Here is a 20,624-nt window from a genome sequence, read left to right as displayed (position 1 = left end):
TTTTCTGTATTTCTTGGACCTTTACAGTGACGATGAGACACTTAAATTGCATCTGGAATGAATGCAAAAGGCACAATGCAACTTCAAGTGGAGTGAGATTTCACAGTGTCTGAGCTTTGAGCATGTCCTGGGAGACCAGTATTAGATTCAGATGCACCACTGCTGTTTTTCTGTGTTCCTTTTACCTTCAAATTCACGATGAGACATAGAAATTGCATCCGGAATAAATACAAAAGGCACAATGCAACTTCAAGTGGAGTGAGATTTCACAGAGTCTGTGCTTTGAGCTTCTCCTGGGAGACCAGTATCACATTCCGATGCATTAATGCAGGTTTTCTGTATTTCTTGGACCTTCACATTCACGATGAGACACTGAAATTGCATCCGGAACGAAAATAAAGGCACAATGCAACTTCAAGTGGAGAGAGATTTCCCAGAGTCTGTGCTTTGAGCTTCTCCTAGGAGACCAATATTAGATTCCGATGTACCACTGCAGGACATCTGTATTCCTTCGACTTTCACATTCACGATGAGACACAGAAATTGCATCCGGAATGAATACAAAAGGCACAATGCAACTTCAAGTGGAGTGAGATTTCACAGAGTCTGAGCTTAGAGCTTCTCCTGGGAGACCAGTAAGAGATTCCGATGCACCACTGCAGGTTATCTGCATTCCTTCGACCTTCACAGTGACGAAGAGACACAGAAATTGCATCCGGAAAGAATACAAAAGACACAATGCAAGTTGAAGTGGAGAGAGATTTCTCAGACACTGTGCTTTGAGCTTCTCCTGGGAGACCAGTATTAGATTCCGATTCACCACTGCAGGTTGTCTGTATTCCCTGGACCTTCACATTCACGATGAGACACAGAAATGGCATCCGGAATGAGTACAAAAGGCACAATGCAACTTCAAGTGGATTGAGGTTTCACACAGTCTCTGCTTTGAGCAACTCCTTTGAGACCAGTTTAAGATTCCGATGCACCACTGCAGGTTCTGTGTATGCCTTGGACCTTCACAGTGACGATGAGACACAGAAATTGCATCCGGAATGAATACAAAAGGCACAATGCTACTTCAAGTAGAGTGAGATTTCACAGAGTCCTTGGTTTGAGCTTCTCCTGGGAGACCAGTATTAGATTCCGATGCACCACTGCAGGTATTCTGTATTCCTTGGACCTTCACATTCACGATGAGACACAGAAATTGCATCCAGAATTAATACAAAAGGCACAATGGTACGTCAAGTGGAGTGTGATTTCACAGAGTCTGTGCTTTGAGCTTCTCCTGGGAGACTTGTATTAGATTCTGATGCAACACTGCAGGTTTTCTATATTACTTGGACCTTCAGAGTGACGAAGAGACTCATAAATAACATCGGAAATGAATAGAAAAGACATTTGCAACTTCAAGTGGAGTGAGATTTCTCAGAGTCTGTGCTTTGAGCTTCTCCTGGGAGACCAGTATTAGATTCCGATGCACCACTGCAGGTCTTCTGTATTCCTTGGACCTTCACATTCACGATGAGACACAGAAAATGCATCCGGAATGAATACAAAAGGCACAATGCAACTTCAAATGGAGTGAGGTTTCACAGAGTCTGTGCTTTGAGCTTCTCCTGGGAGACCAGTATTAGATTCCGATGCACCACTGCAGGTTTTCTGTATACCTTTTACCTTCACATTCACGATGAGACACAGAGATTGCATCCGGAATCAATACAAAAGGCACAATGCAACTTCAAGTGGAGTGAGATTTCATGGAGTCTGTGCTTTGAGCATCTCCTGGGAGACCAGTATTGGATTCCGATGCACCACTGCTGTTTTTCTGTATTCCTTTTACCTTCAAATTCACGATGAGACACTTAAATTGCATCTGGAATGAATACAAAAGGCACAATGCAACTTCAAGTGGAGTGAGATTTCACAGAGTCTGTGCTTTGAGGTTCTCCTGGGAGACCAGTATTAGATTCCGATGCACCACTGCAGCTTTTCTGTATTCCTTGGACATTCACTGTGACGATGAGACACAGAAATTGCATCCGGAATGAATACAGAAGGCACAATGAACTTCAAATGGAGTGAGATTTCACAGAGTCTGTGCTTTGAGATTCTCCTGGGAGACCAGTATTAGATTCCGATGCACCACTGCAGCTTTTCTGTATTCCTTGGACATTCACTGTGACGATGAGACACAGAAATTGCATCCAGAATGAATACAATAGGCACAATGCAACTTGAAGTGGAGTGAGATTTCACAGAGTCTGTGGTGGTAGTGGTTGTTGGGATGTTTAAGGGGGACTAAACAGCGAAGGTCATCAGTCCCCAATTCCAAAATCAGGCGAGCCGAAAATGTACGGAGCAGGTAAAAACCAAGGGGGGAGGAGACGTCCCCCCAGGCGCTAAAAGAACACAAATGGAGCAACAAACATTACAGACAAGAACAGCAACAGACACAAGGACAAAAGACACAGAAAGGGAAAGGTGCAGGACCTCCCTAAATCGAACCATAAAACGGACTACCACGGATAAAATTTAAAACGTCATCAGCCATGGAGGCATCGTCGGATAAAACCAAAGCCAAAGTGCTCGGGAGATTAAAAGATTGCCGGAGTGTGCGCAGTCGAGGACACTCCAGCAAAATGTGGCCGACCGTCAGCCGGGACCCACACTGACACAGGGGGGGATCCTCCTGACGCAACAGATGGCCGTGCGTCAGGTATGTATGGCCGATGCGCAGCCGACACAGGACTACCGAGTCCCTGCGAGAAGCCCGCATGGAGGAACGCCACACATCGGTCGTCCCCTTGACAGCCTGCAGTTTATTCGGGGCTGTCATGCCACGCCACTCAGCAGCCCACACCCCAATCAGCTTACGGCGCTGCTGGTCGCGAGCCGTAAGGCCGACCTCCAAAGCCGGGGCGTCGATCGCCCCTTTGGCCAGCCTGTCTACACGTTCGTTCCCTGGGATGCCAACATGACCGGGCGTCCAAACCAGGACCACCGAACGACCAGAACGGGCAATGGCGGAAACAGTCTCCTGAATGGAGGACACCAGAGGAGAGGAGGGATAGCAGCGGTCGATGGCCTGAAGGCTGCTCAGGGCGTCACTGCAGATGACGACGGACCTACCTGAGCAGAAACGCATATGCTCAAGAGCGCGCAATATGGCCACCAGCTCTGCAGTAAAAACACTGCAGCCAGCCGGCAAGGAGCGCTGCTCAACATGAGCAGCATGAGCAAAAGAGTAGGCAGTGCGACCATCAACCAGGGAACCATCAGTGTAGACAGTCTCACAGTCCGAAAATGAGGCGAGGAGAGCAAGAAAACGGCGACGGAGGGCCACAGGCGGAACCGAGTCCTTGGGTCCCTGTGCCAAGTCCAGACGGACGGACGGCCGGGACAAACACCAGGGAGGCGTAGGTGCACGGACCCGGAAGGGAGGCGGAAGAGGGAATGAACCCAATTCCGACAGCAGGGACTGAACGCGGACAGCGACGGAAAGCCCAGACCTAGGTCGCCGTTCGGACAGATGGAGGACCATAGCAGGGAAAAGCAGGCGACGATTGGGATGATCTGGCGAGCAATGAACGTGGACAGTCTACGAGCAGACGATGGCGGCGAATCCGCAGCGGGGGAACCCCGGCCTCCACCAGTAGACTATCCACGGGGCTGGTGCGAAAAGCGCCAGTGGCAAGCCTAACCCCACAGTGGTGTATGGGGTCTAACAACTTCAACACTGAGGGGGACGCAGACCCATAGGCCAGGCTCCCATAATCAAGCCGGGACTGCACAAGGGCTCGGTACAACCGCAGCAGCGTGCAGCGATCTGCACCCCAAGACGTGTGGCTAAGGCAGCGGAGGGCGTTGAGGTGCCGCCAGCATTTTTGCTTCAGCTGAGTAACATGAGGAACCCATGTGAGCCGGGCATCAAACACGAGTCCCAAGAAGCGGCAAGTGTCCACCACTTCAAGCAGGTGGCCGTCGAGGTAAAGTGCAGGATGAGGGTGGACCGTCCGACGCCTGCAGAAGTGCATTACTCGAGTCTTGGCAGCAGAGAACTGAAAGCCGTGAGTCAGAGCCCATGATGCTGCCTTGCGAACGGCGACTTGCAGCCTGCGTTCGGCGACTCCCGTAGTCGTTGAGCTAAATGAGATGCAGAAGTCGTCGGCATACAAAGAAGGAGACACCGACGACCCCACTGCTGCTGCCAGACCATTAATGGCCACTAAAAATAAGGAGACGCTCAACACCGAGCCCTGCGGGACCCCATTTTCCTGTATATAAGAGGAACTAGAGGTAGCACCGACTTGCACCCGGAAAGAGCGGCGCAATAAAAAGCTTTGAAGAAAAGCCGGGAGCCGACCACGAAGACCCCACTCATGCAATGTGGCGAGGAGGTGATGCCTCCATGTGGTGTCATACGCCTTCCGCAGATCGAAAAACACAGCAACGAGATGCTGACGTCGGGCAAAGGCCATACGGACAGCAGATTCCAGCCACACCAAATTGTCCACTGCAGACCGGCCCCGACGGAAGCCACCCTGGGATGGAGCGAGGAGACCGCACGACTCAAGGACCCAACACAAACGCCGCCCCACCATACGTTCGAGCAATTTGCACAAAACGTTGGTGAGGGTAATGGGACGATAGCTGTCCACCGCCAGTGGGTCCGCACCGGGCTTCAAGATGGGGACAATAACACCCTCTCGCCATTGCGACGGGAACACGCCTTCCCTCCAAATGCGATTAAATATCGCGAGAATGTGTCTCTGGCAGTCCCTGGAGAGATGCTTCAGCATCTGTGCGTGGATGCAGTCCGGTCCTGGTGCTGTATCAGGGCAATCGGCGAGGGCAGCGAGGAATTCCCTCTCGCTGAAAGGAGCATTGTAAGTTTCAGAACGACGCGTGTGGAACGATAATGGCGTCTGCTCGGCCCGCTCCTTGAGAGAGCGAAAGGCGGGGGGATAAGTTGCAGTCGCAGAGCTCGTAGCGAAGTGCGCAGCAAGGTGTTCAGCAATGGCGGCAGCGTCCGTGCACACAGCGCCGTCCAAAGAGATCCCAGGGACACCCGTAGGGGTCTGGTGTCCATAAATCCGCCGTATCCGGGACCACACGAGCGAGGGGGAAACACGGGAGCCCAAGGAGGAAACATACCGCTCCCAGCACTCCTGCTTACGCCGTGCAATAAGACGGCGGGCGAAGGCACGGAGCCTCTTAAAGGCGATGAGGGTCTCCAGAGACGGGTGCCGCCTATGACGCTGGAGAGCCCGCCTACGGTCGCGAATAGCCTCAGCAATCTCCGGCGACCACCAGGGGACGGCCTTCCTCCGAGGGAGGCCAGAAGAACGGGGGATGGAAGCCTCGGCCGCTGAAATGATGGACGTGGTTAAAACACGAACCACCTCGTCAATGTCACCCTGTGGGGGAGACTCAATGGTTGCAGCGGAAGTAAAAGCTGGCCAGTCAGCCCTGTGGAGAGCCCAGCGGGGCAAGCGCCCAGAAGAATGACACTGGGGCAGTGACAAATAGATGGGAAAATGGTCACTACCACACAGGTCAGGGTGCACTCTCCGGTGGAGGGATGGGACAAGGCCAGGGCTGCAAATAGAGAGATCGATGGCCGAGAACGAGCCATGGGCCACACTGAAATGCGTGGGAGCACCGGTGTTCAGGAGGCTAAGGTCGAGCTGAGCCAACACATGCTCCACGGCCCGACCGCGAACATCGGAGACAGTCCCACCCCATAGAGGGTTGTGGGCATTGAAATCACCCAGCAGCAAAAAAGGTGGCGGCAGTTCGGCTATCAGAGCAGCCAGGACATGCTGTGCGACAACACCATCAGGTGGAAGGTAAATACTGCAGACGGTGATAGCCTGTGGCGTCCACACCCGAACAGCGACAGCCTCTAAAGCTGTTTGTAGAGGTACAAACTCGCTGTGAAGAGAGTTAAGGACATAGATGCAGACGCCACCAGACACACTTTCATAAGCTGCTCGGTTCTTAAAATAACCCCGATAGCCACGGAGGGCGGGGGTTCGCATTGCTGGAAACCAAGTTTCCTGCAGAGCAATGCAAAGGAAAGGATGACGGCTGAGAAGTTGGCGGAGCTCAGCTAGATGGTGGAAGAAACCGCTGCAGTTCCACTGGAGGATGGGAAAGGCGTGAAGGGACTGGGGAGGCAGATTACGCCTCTGGGGCCCCTGCTGCTACTGAGTCACCACCTGGACAACAGCTATCTATTCCATCCTCAGCGGACGCCAGGATCTCCACCTCATCTTCGGACGCAGAGGGAGAAGGTTGCGGTGGGACAGGTGCCACCGCAATTTCAGGATGCTTGGGAGCCTTTTTCTTCGACTGCTTTGCGCGCTGAGCCTTAGGTGGTTCTGGCTGGGGGGGCCTCGCTGGGTCAGTCTCTGGGACTGAAGACGACCGTGACGCCCTACGACCAGCGAACGGTGGTTGTTTGACAAACTTGCGGGTGTCCGCTTTGGCACTGGGCAAAGCCTGGGATGGGAGGGCCCCAAGGGACCCCTTCCGAGCGAGAGGAGCCGAAGAAGGCTCACGCTTCTCCGGCTGTGAAGGGGGAACAGATGTCCCCGGTGGTTGGGGTGGTGTTGCTCCTGAAGTAGATGGAGCAGGAGCAACAGGGAGTGAAGTGCCCCCCACAACCAAGGGGGCCGGTGAATGCTGACCGAGCTGAGATCGAACTGGTGTTGCAGCAGCGGCATAACTAGTTGGCATTGGCACAGGATGTAGCCACTCAAATTTCCGCCTTGCCTCGGTGTAGGACAGGCGGTCCAGGGTCTTATATTCCATTATCCTCCTTTCTTTCTGGAAGATCCTACAGTCCAGCGAGCAGGGGGAATGGTGTTCTCCGCAGTTAACACAGATAGGAGGCGGGGCACATGGAGTATCAGGATGCGAAGGACGTCCACAATCCCGACACGTGATGCTGGAAGTACAGCGAGATGACATGTGCCCGAACTTCCAGCATTTAAAACACCGCATCGGAGGAGGGATATATGGCTTCACATCACAACGGTAAACGATCACCTTAACCTTTTCGGGTAAGACATCACCCTCAAAGGCCAAGATAAAGGCACCGGTGGCTACCTGATTATCCCTCGGACACCGATGGACGCGCCGGACGAAGTGAACACCTCGTCGTTCGAGGTTGGCGCGTAATTCATCGTCGGACTGCAGAAGAAGATCCCTGTGGAATATAATACCCTGGACCATGTTCAGACTCTTATGCGGCGTGATGTTAACTGAAACATCCCCCAACTTGTCACAATTGAGCAACCTCCGTGACTGGGCAGAGGATGCCGTTTTGATGAGCACAGAACCAGAGCGCATCTTGGACAAGCCCTCCACCTCCCCGAACTTGTCCTCCAAATGCTCCACAAAAAACTGGGGCTTGGTTGACATAAACGATTCCCCATCAACTCGCGTACACACAAGGAACCGGGGTGAATAGTCTCCACTGCCTTCTTTTGCCATACGTTCCTCCCATGGAGTGGCCAGGGAGGGAAATGATCGTGGATCGTATTTCCTGCCGTTGAGGTTAGACCTCGATCGCTTAGAGACTGCTGGTGGTGGCCCACCAGCGAGAGATGATGTACCACGCTTCATTGCGGGTCATCCGCCCTGATGCCACCTACTCCGACAAAGGGCCCTCCCCACGGGCGCCACCCAGCCGCAGCAATAGCCACCTGGCAGGATGTCCATTGCCGGGAGTCCTGATGCCCCAGGGAGATGGGCATCTACTCCTTGGCATACGTGGGGAGTGAACGGCGCAGGCATCAGTAGAGCGATCCCTGTGTTGTCAGGGGGCTACAACCAAGAGGGTACATGGCGGCCCCACCACAACGGACTGGCTACCGTGCTGGATCTTAGGTGCAAAAATGGCCAAGGTCGTCGTCGCAGTTAAAAGAAACACTGCAGAGTGCAGTGTGGTAATCGCCCAAGAGATCGAAAACGAGCGGGACACCATTGCAACGACGAGAAAGACGGCTAAAGGTCTAATTGCACGACGGATACAGTGCACCACGTAAGGCGCCCTTCCCCAATTGGCTCGCTCTTCGGAATAATTTAGAAAGATGGAGGTCAAACCCGAGAGGGGACCATCACATAAGGCCGAAACATTTGAGACTCCTTTTAGTCGCCTCTTACGACAGGCAGGAATACCGCGGGCCTATTCTAACCCCCGAACCCGCAGGGGGGTGATCATCTGCTAACACACAGGACAAGGAAGGTTGGAGGGGATATGTAGTGAGAAGGGCCTAAACGCAGGGACAATCCAGCAAAATATGGATGACTGTGGTGGGGGGGGGGGCAACTACAAGGTGAGGGGGATTGGGCGCGGCGCTCACTGCTGGGTAAAAAACTACTGGTCAACTTTGTACGGCCAATACGAAATGGCAGAGGGTGGAAGACGCCCAATGGGAGAGTTGAAGGAGAGAATGCCATGTGGAGCTACCCCAGGGAAGGAAGGGGGAGAGGTATCAACGCCATATGTACTAGGAGGGAGTTATTCCCCAAATTGTTCATCTCACGCTTCAGAGAGAAAAATTGTAAGTAGAGGTCAAACTCCAAAGAGGGACCAGACACACTAAACAAGAAAGGATCAAAAAGAAAAAGCAATGGCAACAAAACTGGAAGGAATACAGAAAACCAGATGGCTGGCCAGGTCAACATACTGTAGGTACAAAAACCAAGAGGGGAAAGTGGGGGCAGAGGGGAAGGAGTTACGACAGGGAGGAAAGGAGGATAATGGATAAGGAAATGCAGATCGGTAAGGAAAAAAGGGCTGGAATAACACTGGGTCCTGTGTAAGCCATGCATGAACTCATGATAGAACCCCGAGCCTCAGGGAGGGGGGGAGACCAAAAATTGAAAACGTGTTTAATAAACAAGAACTACGTAAACACATCAAAAAAAGATTTGCATCAGCTTGGTTCCCAGAGTTCTGGAACATGTATGGAAAATTGGAAGAGAGGTCAACATGAACATCATTTCCCCCCCCCCTTTTTATTGCTCATGAAAACTACACATAACATGTTGTACCACCATACAGCGAGACCTTCAGAGGTGGTAGTTCAGATTGCTGTACACACTGGTACCTCTAATACCTAGTAGCACGTCCTCTTGCACTGATTCATGCCTACATTCGTCGTGGCATACTATCCACAAGTTCATCAGAGCACTGTTGGTCCAAATTGTCCCAGTCCTCAATGGCAATTTGTCGTAGATCCCTCAGAGTGGTTGGTGGGTCACGCTGTCCATTAACAGCCCTGTTAGATAGAGTATTTCTGGATAACATGCTGCCACTCTTGTCAAGCGATGTCGTTATCCTGAAGGAAGTCATTCACAAGACGTGCACGATGGGGGCGCGAATTGTTGTTCATAAAGACGAACGCCTTGGCAGTATGCTGCAGATATGATTGCACTATCAGTCGGAGGATGGCATTCACGTTTCGTACTGTCATTACAGTGCCTTCCATGACCACCAGCGGCGTACGCTGGCCCAACATAACGCCACCCCGAAATAGCAGGGAGCCTCCACCTTGCTGCACTCCCTTGACAGTGTGTCTAAGGCCTTCAGCCTGACCGGGTTGCCTCCAAACACGTCTCCGACGATTGTCTCTAAGGCATATGGGAAATTTATCAGTGAAGAGAACGTGATGCCAATCCTGAGCAGTACAATCTGCATGTTGTTGGGCCCATCTGTACCGCACTGCATGGTGGTGTGGTTGCATAGACGGACCTAGCCATGGACTTTGGGAGTGAAGTTGCGCATCATGCAGCCTATTTGGCACAGTTTGAATCGTAACATGATGTCCTGTGGCTGCACAAAGAGCATTATTCAACATGGCGTTGCTGTCAGGGTTCCTCCGAGCCATAATCCGTAGGTAGTGGTCATCCTCTGCCCTTGGGCGACCTGATAGAGGCATGTCATCGACAGTTCCTGTCTATCTCCTCCATGTCCAAACAACATTGCTTTGGTTCATTCTGAGACGCTTGGACACTTCCCTTGTTGAGCCCCCTTCCTGGCACAAAGTAACAATGCGGAAGCGACCAAACCGAGGTATTGACTGTCTAGGCATGGTTGACCTACAGACAAAACGAGCATGTACCTCCTTCCTGGTGGAATGACTAGAACTGATCGGCTGTCGGACCCCCCTCTGTGTAATAGGCGTTGCTCGTGCTTGTTTGTTTACATCTTTGGGTGGGTTTAGTGATATCCCTGAAAAGTCAGACTGTCTGTAATACAACATCCACAGTCAACGTCTATTTTCAGGAGTTCTGGGAACTGCGGTGATGCAGAACTTTGTGTGTGTACATCGACAATGAGATAAAATATTAACAACCTAGAAATACATTCAAGTATGTTTGCTTTTATAAGTATTGTAGATAACAGACCATACATAAAAAGACACCGAAAATACCTTTAATATCTGTGTGTCCAACCACTATGTCTTTCATTTTTCAACGTAATTCATCGACAAAGAAGGTCAAATAAAAAATGTGAGAGAACTTACACTTTTGAGCAATATGATACGATTTCCTACCAATTATGAAGAAAATACAGAAGTACATTTTCCACGAAATTAACCATGTAAAAGAAATACACTTACTAAAAACTTAAATACAAAGTAACGATGTTCCACAAATGCGAGAGAAGATCCCATGCACTATTTTGAAGATTGTGATATACAGATTCATTTTTCAAAACCTTTGGAAATTCTATACAATGAGGTAAATTTAACCAATTTTCAATGTAAAATTACATTTTCAGTTAGTTTCATTGACCAATATCAATTATATTTTAGTTGTTAATATGTCAATGTTCCCCCCCTCCCCCTCCCCCCTCCCCCCAGTAGTGTATGAATAATCTACAAAAACACTTACCTCCTCTGCTAACTCCAAGGGCAACATCGTTTGTGTTCTCGACGTTTTATGTGTATGGAACTGTAAGAAATGAATGAGCACACATTGTACAACGTAATAATGTAATTTACTAGTAATGTCAAACATTATTAACCACAACACTAAGAATATCCCTGGTGCTAATAAAACAGGACTTCATTTCCAAACTGTTTGAAATTTTTTCATATTAAGGCATATATAACAAATTATAATTCTAAGTCTCTCTCTTTGCAGGATTTCACAGGCAAAGCGCGCTCTTACAAAGTGAAGAAACTGAAATATCACAGAATCCGCCGTATGAACTAAACCCTAGCTTCTAAGTCCTCAAAATGTTAATATGTATTTCCTTTCAGTGCTCATCTTAATACCAGAGGATAACTCATTTCCTAACAAAAACCACTTTAAAATATAACTTCAGTGGCAAAATGAGGTGGAACTTTTGTTACAATTAATGAACTATTTACTGACATGTAAAATTTATGCTACAACACACAGGAATCTGGTTCCTTGAGTCATCATCATTTAATTACAAAAATGTTATGCGCTAGTTATATGCACTAACGATACTGAAAATTCTATTCCAAAAAAATGTCACATGTGACTGAAATAAGCTTTGTCTGGGGACAGGATAGCAGCGTATGTTCTAGATTTAAAGGGACAGGCACTTCCTGAGAACAGGATTTAAGGGGACGCGATTTAAAGGGCAACAGTATAGCAATGTATGTTTCAGCGAAGATAATCTTACCAATTATTGAACATCCAGCGTCAGATTACCCACTTCGACAATTTATATTCAAGATCACTCCACTTCTCACAGGAAACCACTGGGATTTCATCAAGGTCATCCAGGGAAACTAATCACACTCCTTAGGCAATTGTGCGAGTTATAGTCAAGATCATGACGTAACTAAGGTTATTTGATGTCCTCTTAAAACTCGCATATTATCACTCCACCTCTCTCAGCCAACTGGAGCACAATAAAACAGTACGAAACCAAGGTGGACCAATAAGATTCGAGCTCACCTTTGTCCCCCCTTATTATGACCCCTCATTACCAAGTCGACTTTGTAGGCTTTTCCATTCGAGGTCTGAGCATTACTGGGAAGAAATGCATGTTTGCTGTAACTAATAATTAACAAGCTGCAGGATTTGGATGTAATTATTATAGACCCTACAACCAACTAACCAACAGATTATGAACAATTTTGTTTTTGTAATACATTTTTACTGTCTTTTGCTTATTAATATTTTCCATTGTTATTTACAATGGTATGTATTTGATGTACACACAATGCTTCTATTTAGTACACTATGTGGACAAAAGCATCCGGCCACCCCCAGGAACGTATTTTTTCATATTAGGTGCATTGTGCTGCAACCAACTGCAAGGTACGCCATATCACCTATCTCAGTAGTCATTAGACATAGTGAGAGAGCAGAATGGGGCATTCCGCGGAACTCACGGACTTCAAACATGGCCAGGTGATTGGGTACCACATGTGTCATACGTGTGTACGCGAGATTTCCAGACTCAAACATCCCTAGGTCCACTGTTTACGATGTGATAGTGAAGTGGAAATGGGAAGGGACACGTACAGCACAAAAACGCACAGGCCGACCTCATCTCACTGACAGACACCACCAACAATTGAAGCTAGTCGTAATGTGTAACAGGCAGACATCTATCCAGACCATCACATCAGAATTCCAAACTGCATCAGGATCCACTGCAAGTACTATGACAGTTAGGCTGGAGTTGAGAAAACTTGGATTTCATGGTTGAGCAGCTGCTCATAAGCCACACATCACGCCGGTAAGTGCCAAACGACACCTCACTTGGTTAAAGAGAGTAAACACTGGACGATTGAACAGTGGGAAACCGTTGTGATGAGTGATGAATCACGGTACACAATATGGCGATCCGATGGCAAGGTGTGGGTATGGCGAATTCCCAGTGAACGTCGTCTTCCAGCGTGTTTAGTGGCAACTGTAAAATTTGGAGGCTGTGTTGTTATGATGTGGTCGTGTTTTCATGGAGACGGCGTGCACCGCTTGTTTCGCGTACCACTATCACTGGACAGGCCTACATCGATGTTTTAAGCACCTTGTTGCTTCCCACTGTTGAAGAGCAGTTTGGGGATGGTGAGTGCGTATTTCAACACGTTAGAGCACTTGTTCCTAATCCACGGCCTGTAGCAGAGTGGTTACACGACAATAACGTCCCTGTAATGGACTGTTCTGCACAGAGACCTGACCTGAATCCTATAGAAACCTTGAGGATATTTTGGAACGCCGACTTCGTGCCAGGCCTCACCGACAGACATCGATGCCTCTCCTCAGTGCAGCACTCAATGAAGAATGGGCTCCCATATCCCAAGAAACCTTCCAGCGCCTGACTGGGGAAGCTGTCATCAAGGCTAAGGGTGGGCCAACACCATATTAAATTCCAGTATTGCCAATCGAGGGCGCCAAGAACTTTTAAGTTACTTTCAGCCAGATGTCTTTATACTTTTGATCACATAGTGTCATTTGTTATTCTCAAGTTCTTTGGTGTTACACACACACACACACACACACACACACACACACACACACACACACACACACACACAATGGCTAATCCTATTATTACACACACACTCATCTCCCACTTTCAAATAAATTTATGAGCCATACAATCAATCCAATGAGTATTGTGAATACCATATGGTGCCAGTCCCATCCACACAGATTAACTGTATGTTACGGTGCAGCAGCCCTCATCAAATCTCTATAGACTGACCATTTGTGGAGCTGCACCAATCCCATAAAGCAGGCACACTAATTCTCTATCGAGATAACATTTGAGACCACACTATGCACACCATTAGCCTGCCACTGGGTGGCATCTGCACCTACACAGTACTCTCATCTTTGATATGAGTGCCAACAAACTCCACATTCTGTGATCCATTCAATTCATCTTTGTTTAGGCCAATAACCTACTTGTTTTCTGGTATTATTTCAAAAGGATTATTAGCTGCGTGTCCAGAAGTGTTTAGTTCTTTAAGAGTATCTAATTATTTCACATGGATCCCTGTCTTTGAGCCAGTAGATTAAACTGACTACATCCATACATGTAACTTGGGATTGACGAAGTTTGGCTTCGCAAACTCTTTCTGTAAGCGGTACATGTGGAGTTTGCAGAGGTCCACAACACACATACCAATGTATACAGGCTTCATGGACTGCACTGGAATCTAGGCCATCCCTACAGTCTTTCATAAACATGGAAATCCATGGCAACATTGCTAGGAGTAGTTTCTGCGTGTGACTAACAGATTCCATACCAAATCTGTGGCATTACTTGAGGTTTCTATAGGGCAGAATATAATGTTCTTTGTTACCCGGCCGTGTCCAGAGAGCCCAGTCCCACAAAAGGGCTCCATCCCGAAGTTGTTAATATACTGGCATTAATATATTGGCACCTGACTGTTCATCATGCAAATGGGCGAGATACGCCAGTTCGAAGTCCAGGATCTTTCTTTCATTAGCATCCCCACCTGGTTCACGGATCTTATCCTTCAGTCTGGCAATTTCTCCTTCACACATCCATTGGGACTCTGGAAATGGCTCGCTCTGTTGTGCGGCGAACCCACAGAGGTGGTTTACATCTAGGTAAATGATTTATCTAAAATCATTAGATCGCCTGTACTTCTCGTCACTCATCCATGGGTTATTCATCTTGGCGTGCTGTGCAGTCACTGGGAAACTTTCCCATGAATTCTGCATTCATAGGAGAGCAAGATGTCAACAGCAGTCAACCATTCAATGCTGACATATTGCGTGTAACGAATCCCACGGAAGGCCTGGCATGACGAAATAGAAAGCAGAATCCAGAGACTATGTTCTCAGGCAGAACTACTCTAAAATGTATGTGAGGAAGCGTACATTGGTATTCATCTATAATCTAGCATATTCTCCTAAACAATGGACGCTAAACTCCAGACAAACATTCCCACCTTGCTCATCCTCCACTTCCATTATTGCAGTGCCCATTAGTATACCGGACAGTGTGGTTATGTCGGGCAATGCGGTTTCATACAGTGTCTCCAGAAAAATCCAGGATTTCATGTGGACAGACCCCCTTCTTTATCACAAGCTGAAACATTGCATCATTGGAATATGTGGTCTGGTGATATGCATGTCTCCCTGATGCGAAGACTCTGAAGAGAGACGTTCATGAGGCAAAGCGGTTCCAGGAATCAAAGAAATATATTTGATGTGGTTCTCTTGGAAGATGAAATGTTCTTTTCAATAGTAGCAGGAATGACTAACCTTATCACCTTTCAACCCAGAATCAACCAAATGTTGAACGAGGAAGTGGGCATCATGCCTACTCAAATTGTGAAAGAAGATGGACACTAGCATGATAGTTGGCTCGAAGTTGCATTAGTTGTGAGATGCACTGTGGAACGTCCCCCATATATGACTATGGTCTCTACAAGGACTTTCGTCTTCTCTATTCAGTGGCAGCCCAGCAACACGACGATCGGCTGCCTGCTCATACAGGACATCATTGTTCTACGAGTCAGTCACGAAAATGTTGTTGCGATAAATCCCATCAATTTCCATACAAGGTTCTCGAGCTAAGCCAACAACCGTCTCACAGGATTATTCCCGACATGCGAATCAAACTTGCGATATGAGTCATACGAGTATACAAGTTCGTATCCTGCCGAGTACGGTGGTAAATGTTCTGTGACGACTGTATGGGTGGCAGTGGGGTCATAATCACAAACATGTCACAGGAGCTAGGAGGTACCAAGTCTGTATACGCAATGAATGAACATTGGATCTGGTAGTGGATGTTCTTCACCTGTAAGGACAGCAGGCTGTTCCACGCAAGGCTGTTCCACGCAAGGCTGTTCCACCCAAGGCTGTTCCACCCAAGGCTGTTCCACCCAAGGCTGTTCCACCCAAGGCTGTTCCACCCAAGGCTGTTCCACCCAAGGCTGTTCCACCCAAGGCTGTTCCACCCAAGGCTGTTCCACCCAAGGCTGTTCCACCCAAGGCTGTTCCACCCAAGGCTGTTCCACCCAAGGCTGTTCCACCCAAGGCTGTTCCACCCAAGGCTGTTCCACCCAAGGCTGTTCCACCCAAGGCTGTTCCACCCAAGGCTGTTCCACCCAAGGCTGTTCCACCCAAGGCTGTTCCACCCAAGGCTGTTCCACCCAAGGCTGTTCCACCCAAGGCTGTTCCACCCAAGGCTGTTCCACCCAAGGCTGTTCCACCCAAGGCTGTTCCACCCAAGGCTGTTCCACCCAAGGCTGTTCCACCCAAGGCTGTTCCACCCAAGGCTGTTCCACCCAAGGCTGTTCCACCCAAGGCTGTTCCACCCAAGGCTGTTCCACCCAAGGCTGTTCCACCCAAGGCTGTTCCACCCAAGGCTGTTCCACCCAAGGCTGTTCCACCCAAGGCTGTTCCACCCAAGGCTGTTCCACCCAAGGCTGTTCCACCCAAGGCTGTTCCACCCAAGGCTGTTCCACCCAAGGCTGTTCCACCCAAGGCTGTTCCACCCAAGGCTGTTCCACCCAAGGCTGTTCCACCCAAGGCTGTTCCACCCAAGGCTGTTCCACCCAAGGCTGTTCCACCCAAGGCTGTTCCACCCAAGGCTGTTCCACCCAAGGCTGTTCCACCCAAGGCTGTTCCACCCAAGGCTGTTCCACCCAAGGCTGTTCCACCCAAGGCTGTTCCACCCAAGGCTGTTCCACCCAAGGCTGTTCCACCCAAGGCTGTTCCACCCAAGGCTGTTCCACCCAAGGCTGTTCCACACAAGGCTGTTCCACACAAGGCTGTTCCACACAAGGCTGTTCCACACAAGGCTGTTCCACACAAGGCTGTTCCACACAAGGCTGTTCCACACAAGGCTGTTCCACACAAGGCTGTTCCACACAAGGCTGTTCCACACAAGGCTGTTCCACACAAGGCTGTTCCACACAAGGCTGTTCCACACAAGGCTGTTCCACACAAGGCTGTTCCACACAAGGCTGTTCCACACAAGGCTGTTCCACACAAGGCTGTTCCACACAAGGCTGTTCCACACAAGGCTGTTCCACACAAGGCTGTTCCACACAAGGCTGTTCCACACAAGGCTGTTCCACACAAGGCTGTTCCACACAAGGCTGTTCCACACAAGGCTGTTCCACACAAGGCTGTTCCACACAAGGCTGTTCCACACAAGGCTGTTCCACACAAGGCTGTTCCACACAAGGCTGTTCCACACAAGGCTGTTCCACACAAGGCTGTTCCACACAAGGCTGTTCCACACAAGGCTGTTCCACACAAGGCTGTTCCACACAAGGCTGTTCCACACAAGGCTGTTCCACACAAGGCTGTTCCACACAAGGCTGTTCCACACAAGGCTGTTCCACACAAGGCTGTTCCACACAAGGCTGTTCCACACAAGGCTGTTCCACACAAGGCTGTTCCACACAAGGCTGTTCCACACAAGGCTGTTCCACACAAGGCTGTTCCACACAAGGCTGTTCCACACAAGGCTGTTCCACACAAGGCTGTTCCACACAAGGCTGTTCCACACAAGGCTGTTCCACACAAGGCTGTTCCACACAAGGCTGTTCCACACAAGGCTGTTCCACACAAGGCTGTTCCACACAAGGCTGTTCCACACAAGGCTGTTCCACACAAGGCTGTTCCACACAAGGCTGTTCCACACAAGGCTGTTCCACACAAGGCTGTTCCACACAAGGCTGTTCCACACAAGGCTGTTCCACACAAGGCTGTTCCACACAAGGCTGTTCCACACAAGGCTGTTCCACACAAGGCTGTTCCACACAAGGCTGTTCCACACAAGGCTGTTCCACACAAGGCTGTTCCACACAAGGCTGTTCCACACAAGGCTGTTCCACACAAGGCTGTTCCACACAAGGCTGTTCCACACAAGGCTGTTCCACACAAGGCTGTTCCACACAAGGCTGTTCCACACAAGGCTGTTCCACACAAGGCTGTTCCACACAAGGCTGTTCCACACAAGGCTGTTCCACACAAGGCTGTTCCACACAAGGCTGTTCCACACAAGGCTGTTCCACACAAGGCTGTTCCACACAAGGCTGTTCCACACAAGGCTGTTCCACACAAGGCTGTTCCACACAAGGCTGTTCCACACAAGGCTGTTCCACACAAGGCTGTTCCACACAAGGCTGTTCCACACAAGGCTGTTCCACACAAGGCTGTTCCACACAAGGCTGTTCCACACAAGGCTGTTCCACACAAGGCTGTTCCACACAAGGCTGTTCCACACAAGGCTGTTCCACACAAGGCTGTTCCACACAAGGCTGTTCCACACAAGGCTGTTCCACACAAGGCTGTTCCACACAAGGCTGTTCCACACAAGGCTGTTCCACACAAGGCTGTTCCACACAAGGCTGTTCCACACAAGGCTGTTCCACACAAGGCTGTTCCACACAAGGCTGTTCCACACAAGGCTGTTCCACACAAGGCTGTTCCACACAAGGCTGTTCCACACAAGGCTGTTCCACACAAGGCTGTTCCACACAAGGCTGTTCCACACAAGGCTGTTCCACACAAGGCTGTTCCACACAAGGCTGTTCCACACAAGGCTGTTCCACACAAGGCTGTTCCACACAAGGCTGTTCCACACAAGGCTGTTCCACACAAGGCTGTTCCACACAAGGCTGTTCCACACAAGGCTGTTCCACACAAGGCTGTTCCACACAAGGCTGTTCCACACAAGGCTGTTCCACACAAGGCTGTTCCACACAAGGCTGTTCCACACAAGGCTGTTCCACACAAGGCTGTTCCACACAAGGCTGTTCCACACAAGGCTGTTCCACACAAGGCTGTTCCACACAAGGCTGTTCCACACAAGGCTGTTCCACACAAGGCTGTTCCACACAAGGCTGTTCCACACAAGGCTGTTCCACACAAGGCTGTTCCACACAAGGCTGTTCCACACAAGGCTGTTCCACACAAGGCTGTTCCACACAAGGCTGTTCCACACAAGGCTGTTCCACACAAGGCTGTTCCACACAAGGCTGTTCCACACAAGGCTGTTCCACACAAGGCTGTTCCTGGCTCGAGCAAACTATGAGGTGTCCTAGATAATATCTCTTGGTGAAAGATTTGACGCATCTATGATAAATGTCGTGTACCAAAATGTTTTGATAAATTAAGAGCGACATTCTTTTGATTCACAAGGAGTGTTGCTTCTCAATCTTTGATAATTGCAAGGAATCTACATGTTTGGCGTGCCAAGGGAGCAAATTTTGTAAAGTAGAGTGGTCCAACTACTTTATGCTTTACTACCTTGCTCTGCAATGTGTGTTCTGGCTTCCTATTATCTCCAAGTCTGTAAATATAAACCGCATATTCAGTGTACTCCCCCACGAATTTTGAAATGTTGTGGCTGGTTTGCTTGGGGGGAGGAGACCAGACAGCGAGGTCGTCGGATTCATCGGATTAGGGAAGGATAGGGAAGGTAGTCGGCCATGCCCTTTCAAAGGAACCATCCCGGCATTTGCCTGGAGCGATTTAGGGAAATCACGGAAAACATAAATCAGGCGAGGGATTGAACCGTCGTCGTCCTAAATGCGAGTCCAGTGTGCTTTTGAAATGTCCTGGAGTTTTATTAAGAACGAAATGGCTTAGAAATTATAATGGTCATGGACATTAGACATATTTTAATTATTACAAAGGATTACATTTGTTGGGTAATTTCTATTGCCTGCGAAAAGTGACCATGGAAAGTAATATTCATCCCCCTCATCTTGAGTCTGGACATTAATGTGGCCTTTTTCTTGTACTGGCAATATCTTTCGGAAGGAGGACGAGACTGGGCCTCACCTCCATTAAGTAGATCATAGATATGTAAGCATGTATCGAGGTGTACATGGCTGAATGCATTACCTAACCTCCCTTCGTGAATGCTGAAAAAAGTGATTGAGTATGACTCTTGATACACTTCCAAACCCGTCTGCTATTTGGCAGCTATTTTTCACCCAAATTTGGTTGTTGGTCTTCTCTTCAGGATCACTACTGTCTTTTGTAGGGTGATCGAGCAGAGTGTAGAACTGTGTTACACTTCATGGAAGTATACCACAGGTAGTTACAATTTAAGAGAGCATCCTTTCCACAATGGCTTCACGAGCATTATGAGAAGTTGCAGGGTATTAGCAGTTCACATTCGAGGTATCAATGAACCTTTGTGAAATCCTGTCCCAGAAGTGATAGCAACCATAATATATAAATGCAGTTGCATGGGTTATTTGGTAATCTGTAACAGGGTGGGCAGGGGTATAACTGTTGCTACATATAGAATAATGCCGACGCCATGTCCAATGCAGTGTAGGTCAGTGATAGTGAATGCGACAGTCCAGGGTACAGCTGAATTGCTGAACGAGTTGGCATCACCAGTGAGTACCACGATGATGATGGACCTAGCGGTTGTGGTGTTTGTGGGCACAGTTTCCGTTTGTTTTGTTTTAGGGCACAGAAACACCTAGGATTATATGCGCCCGTGTCAGAACTGTAAAACATGAAGACGAAAAATGAGTTAAAAACGACTAAACGTTAAGCCCAATCAACAGAAGGGAAGACTGCTAAAAACATGGACTTCGAGAAAGGTCCATAAAATACGCCCTAGAGACAAAGGAGGTCCTGAACTAAATTTCTGA

At 49.1% G+C, this 20,624-nt stretch overlaps 1 protein-coding gene across 1 annotated transcript; it reads left to right on the top strand.

Moving 5' to 3' along the window:
- Positions 1–2,352: 2,352 nt before the first annotated feature.
- Positions 2,353–19,042, top strand: LOC126162689 (basic proline-rich protein-like). Its single transcript, XM_049919380.1, has 2 exons — positions 2,353–2,365; positions 15,798–19,042. The coding sequence occupies exons 1-2, from the start codon at positions 2,353–2,355 to the stop codon at positions 19,040–19,042; spliced, it is 3,258 nt and encodes a 1,085-aa protein (XP_049775337.1).
- The last annotated feature ends 1,582 nt before the right edge of the window (positions 19,043–20,624 follow it).

This window comes from Schistocerca cancellata, chromosome 1 (genome assembly GCF_023864275.1).
Source record: "Schistocerca cancellata isolate TAMUIC-IGC-003103 chromosome 1, iqSchCanc2.1, whole genome shotgun sequence".
In the NCBI taxonomy this organism is placed as follows: Eukaryota; Metazoa; Arthropoda; class Insecta; order Orthoptera; family Acrididae; genus Schistocerca; species Schistocerca cancellata.
The sequence above is the reverse complement of the archived record's forward strand: the minus strand, read 5'-3'. Positions and strand labels throughout refer to the sequence as shown.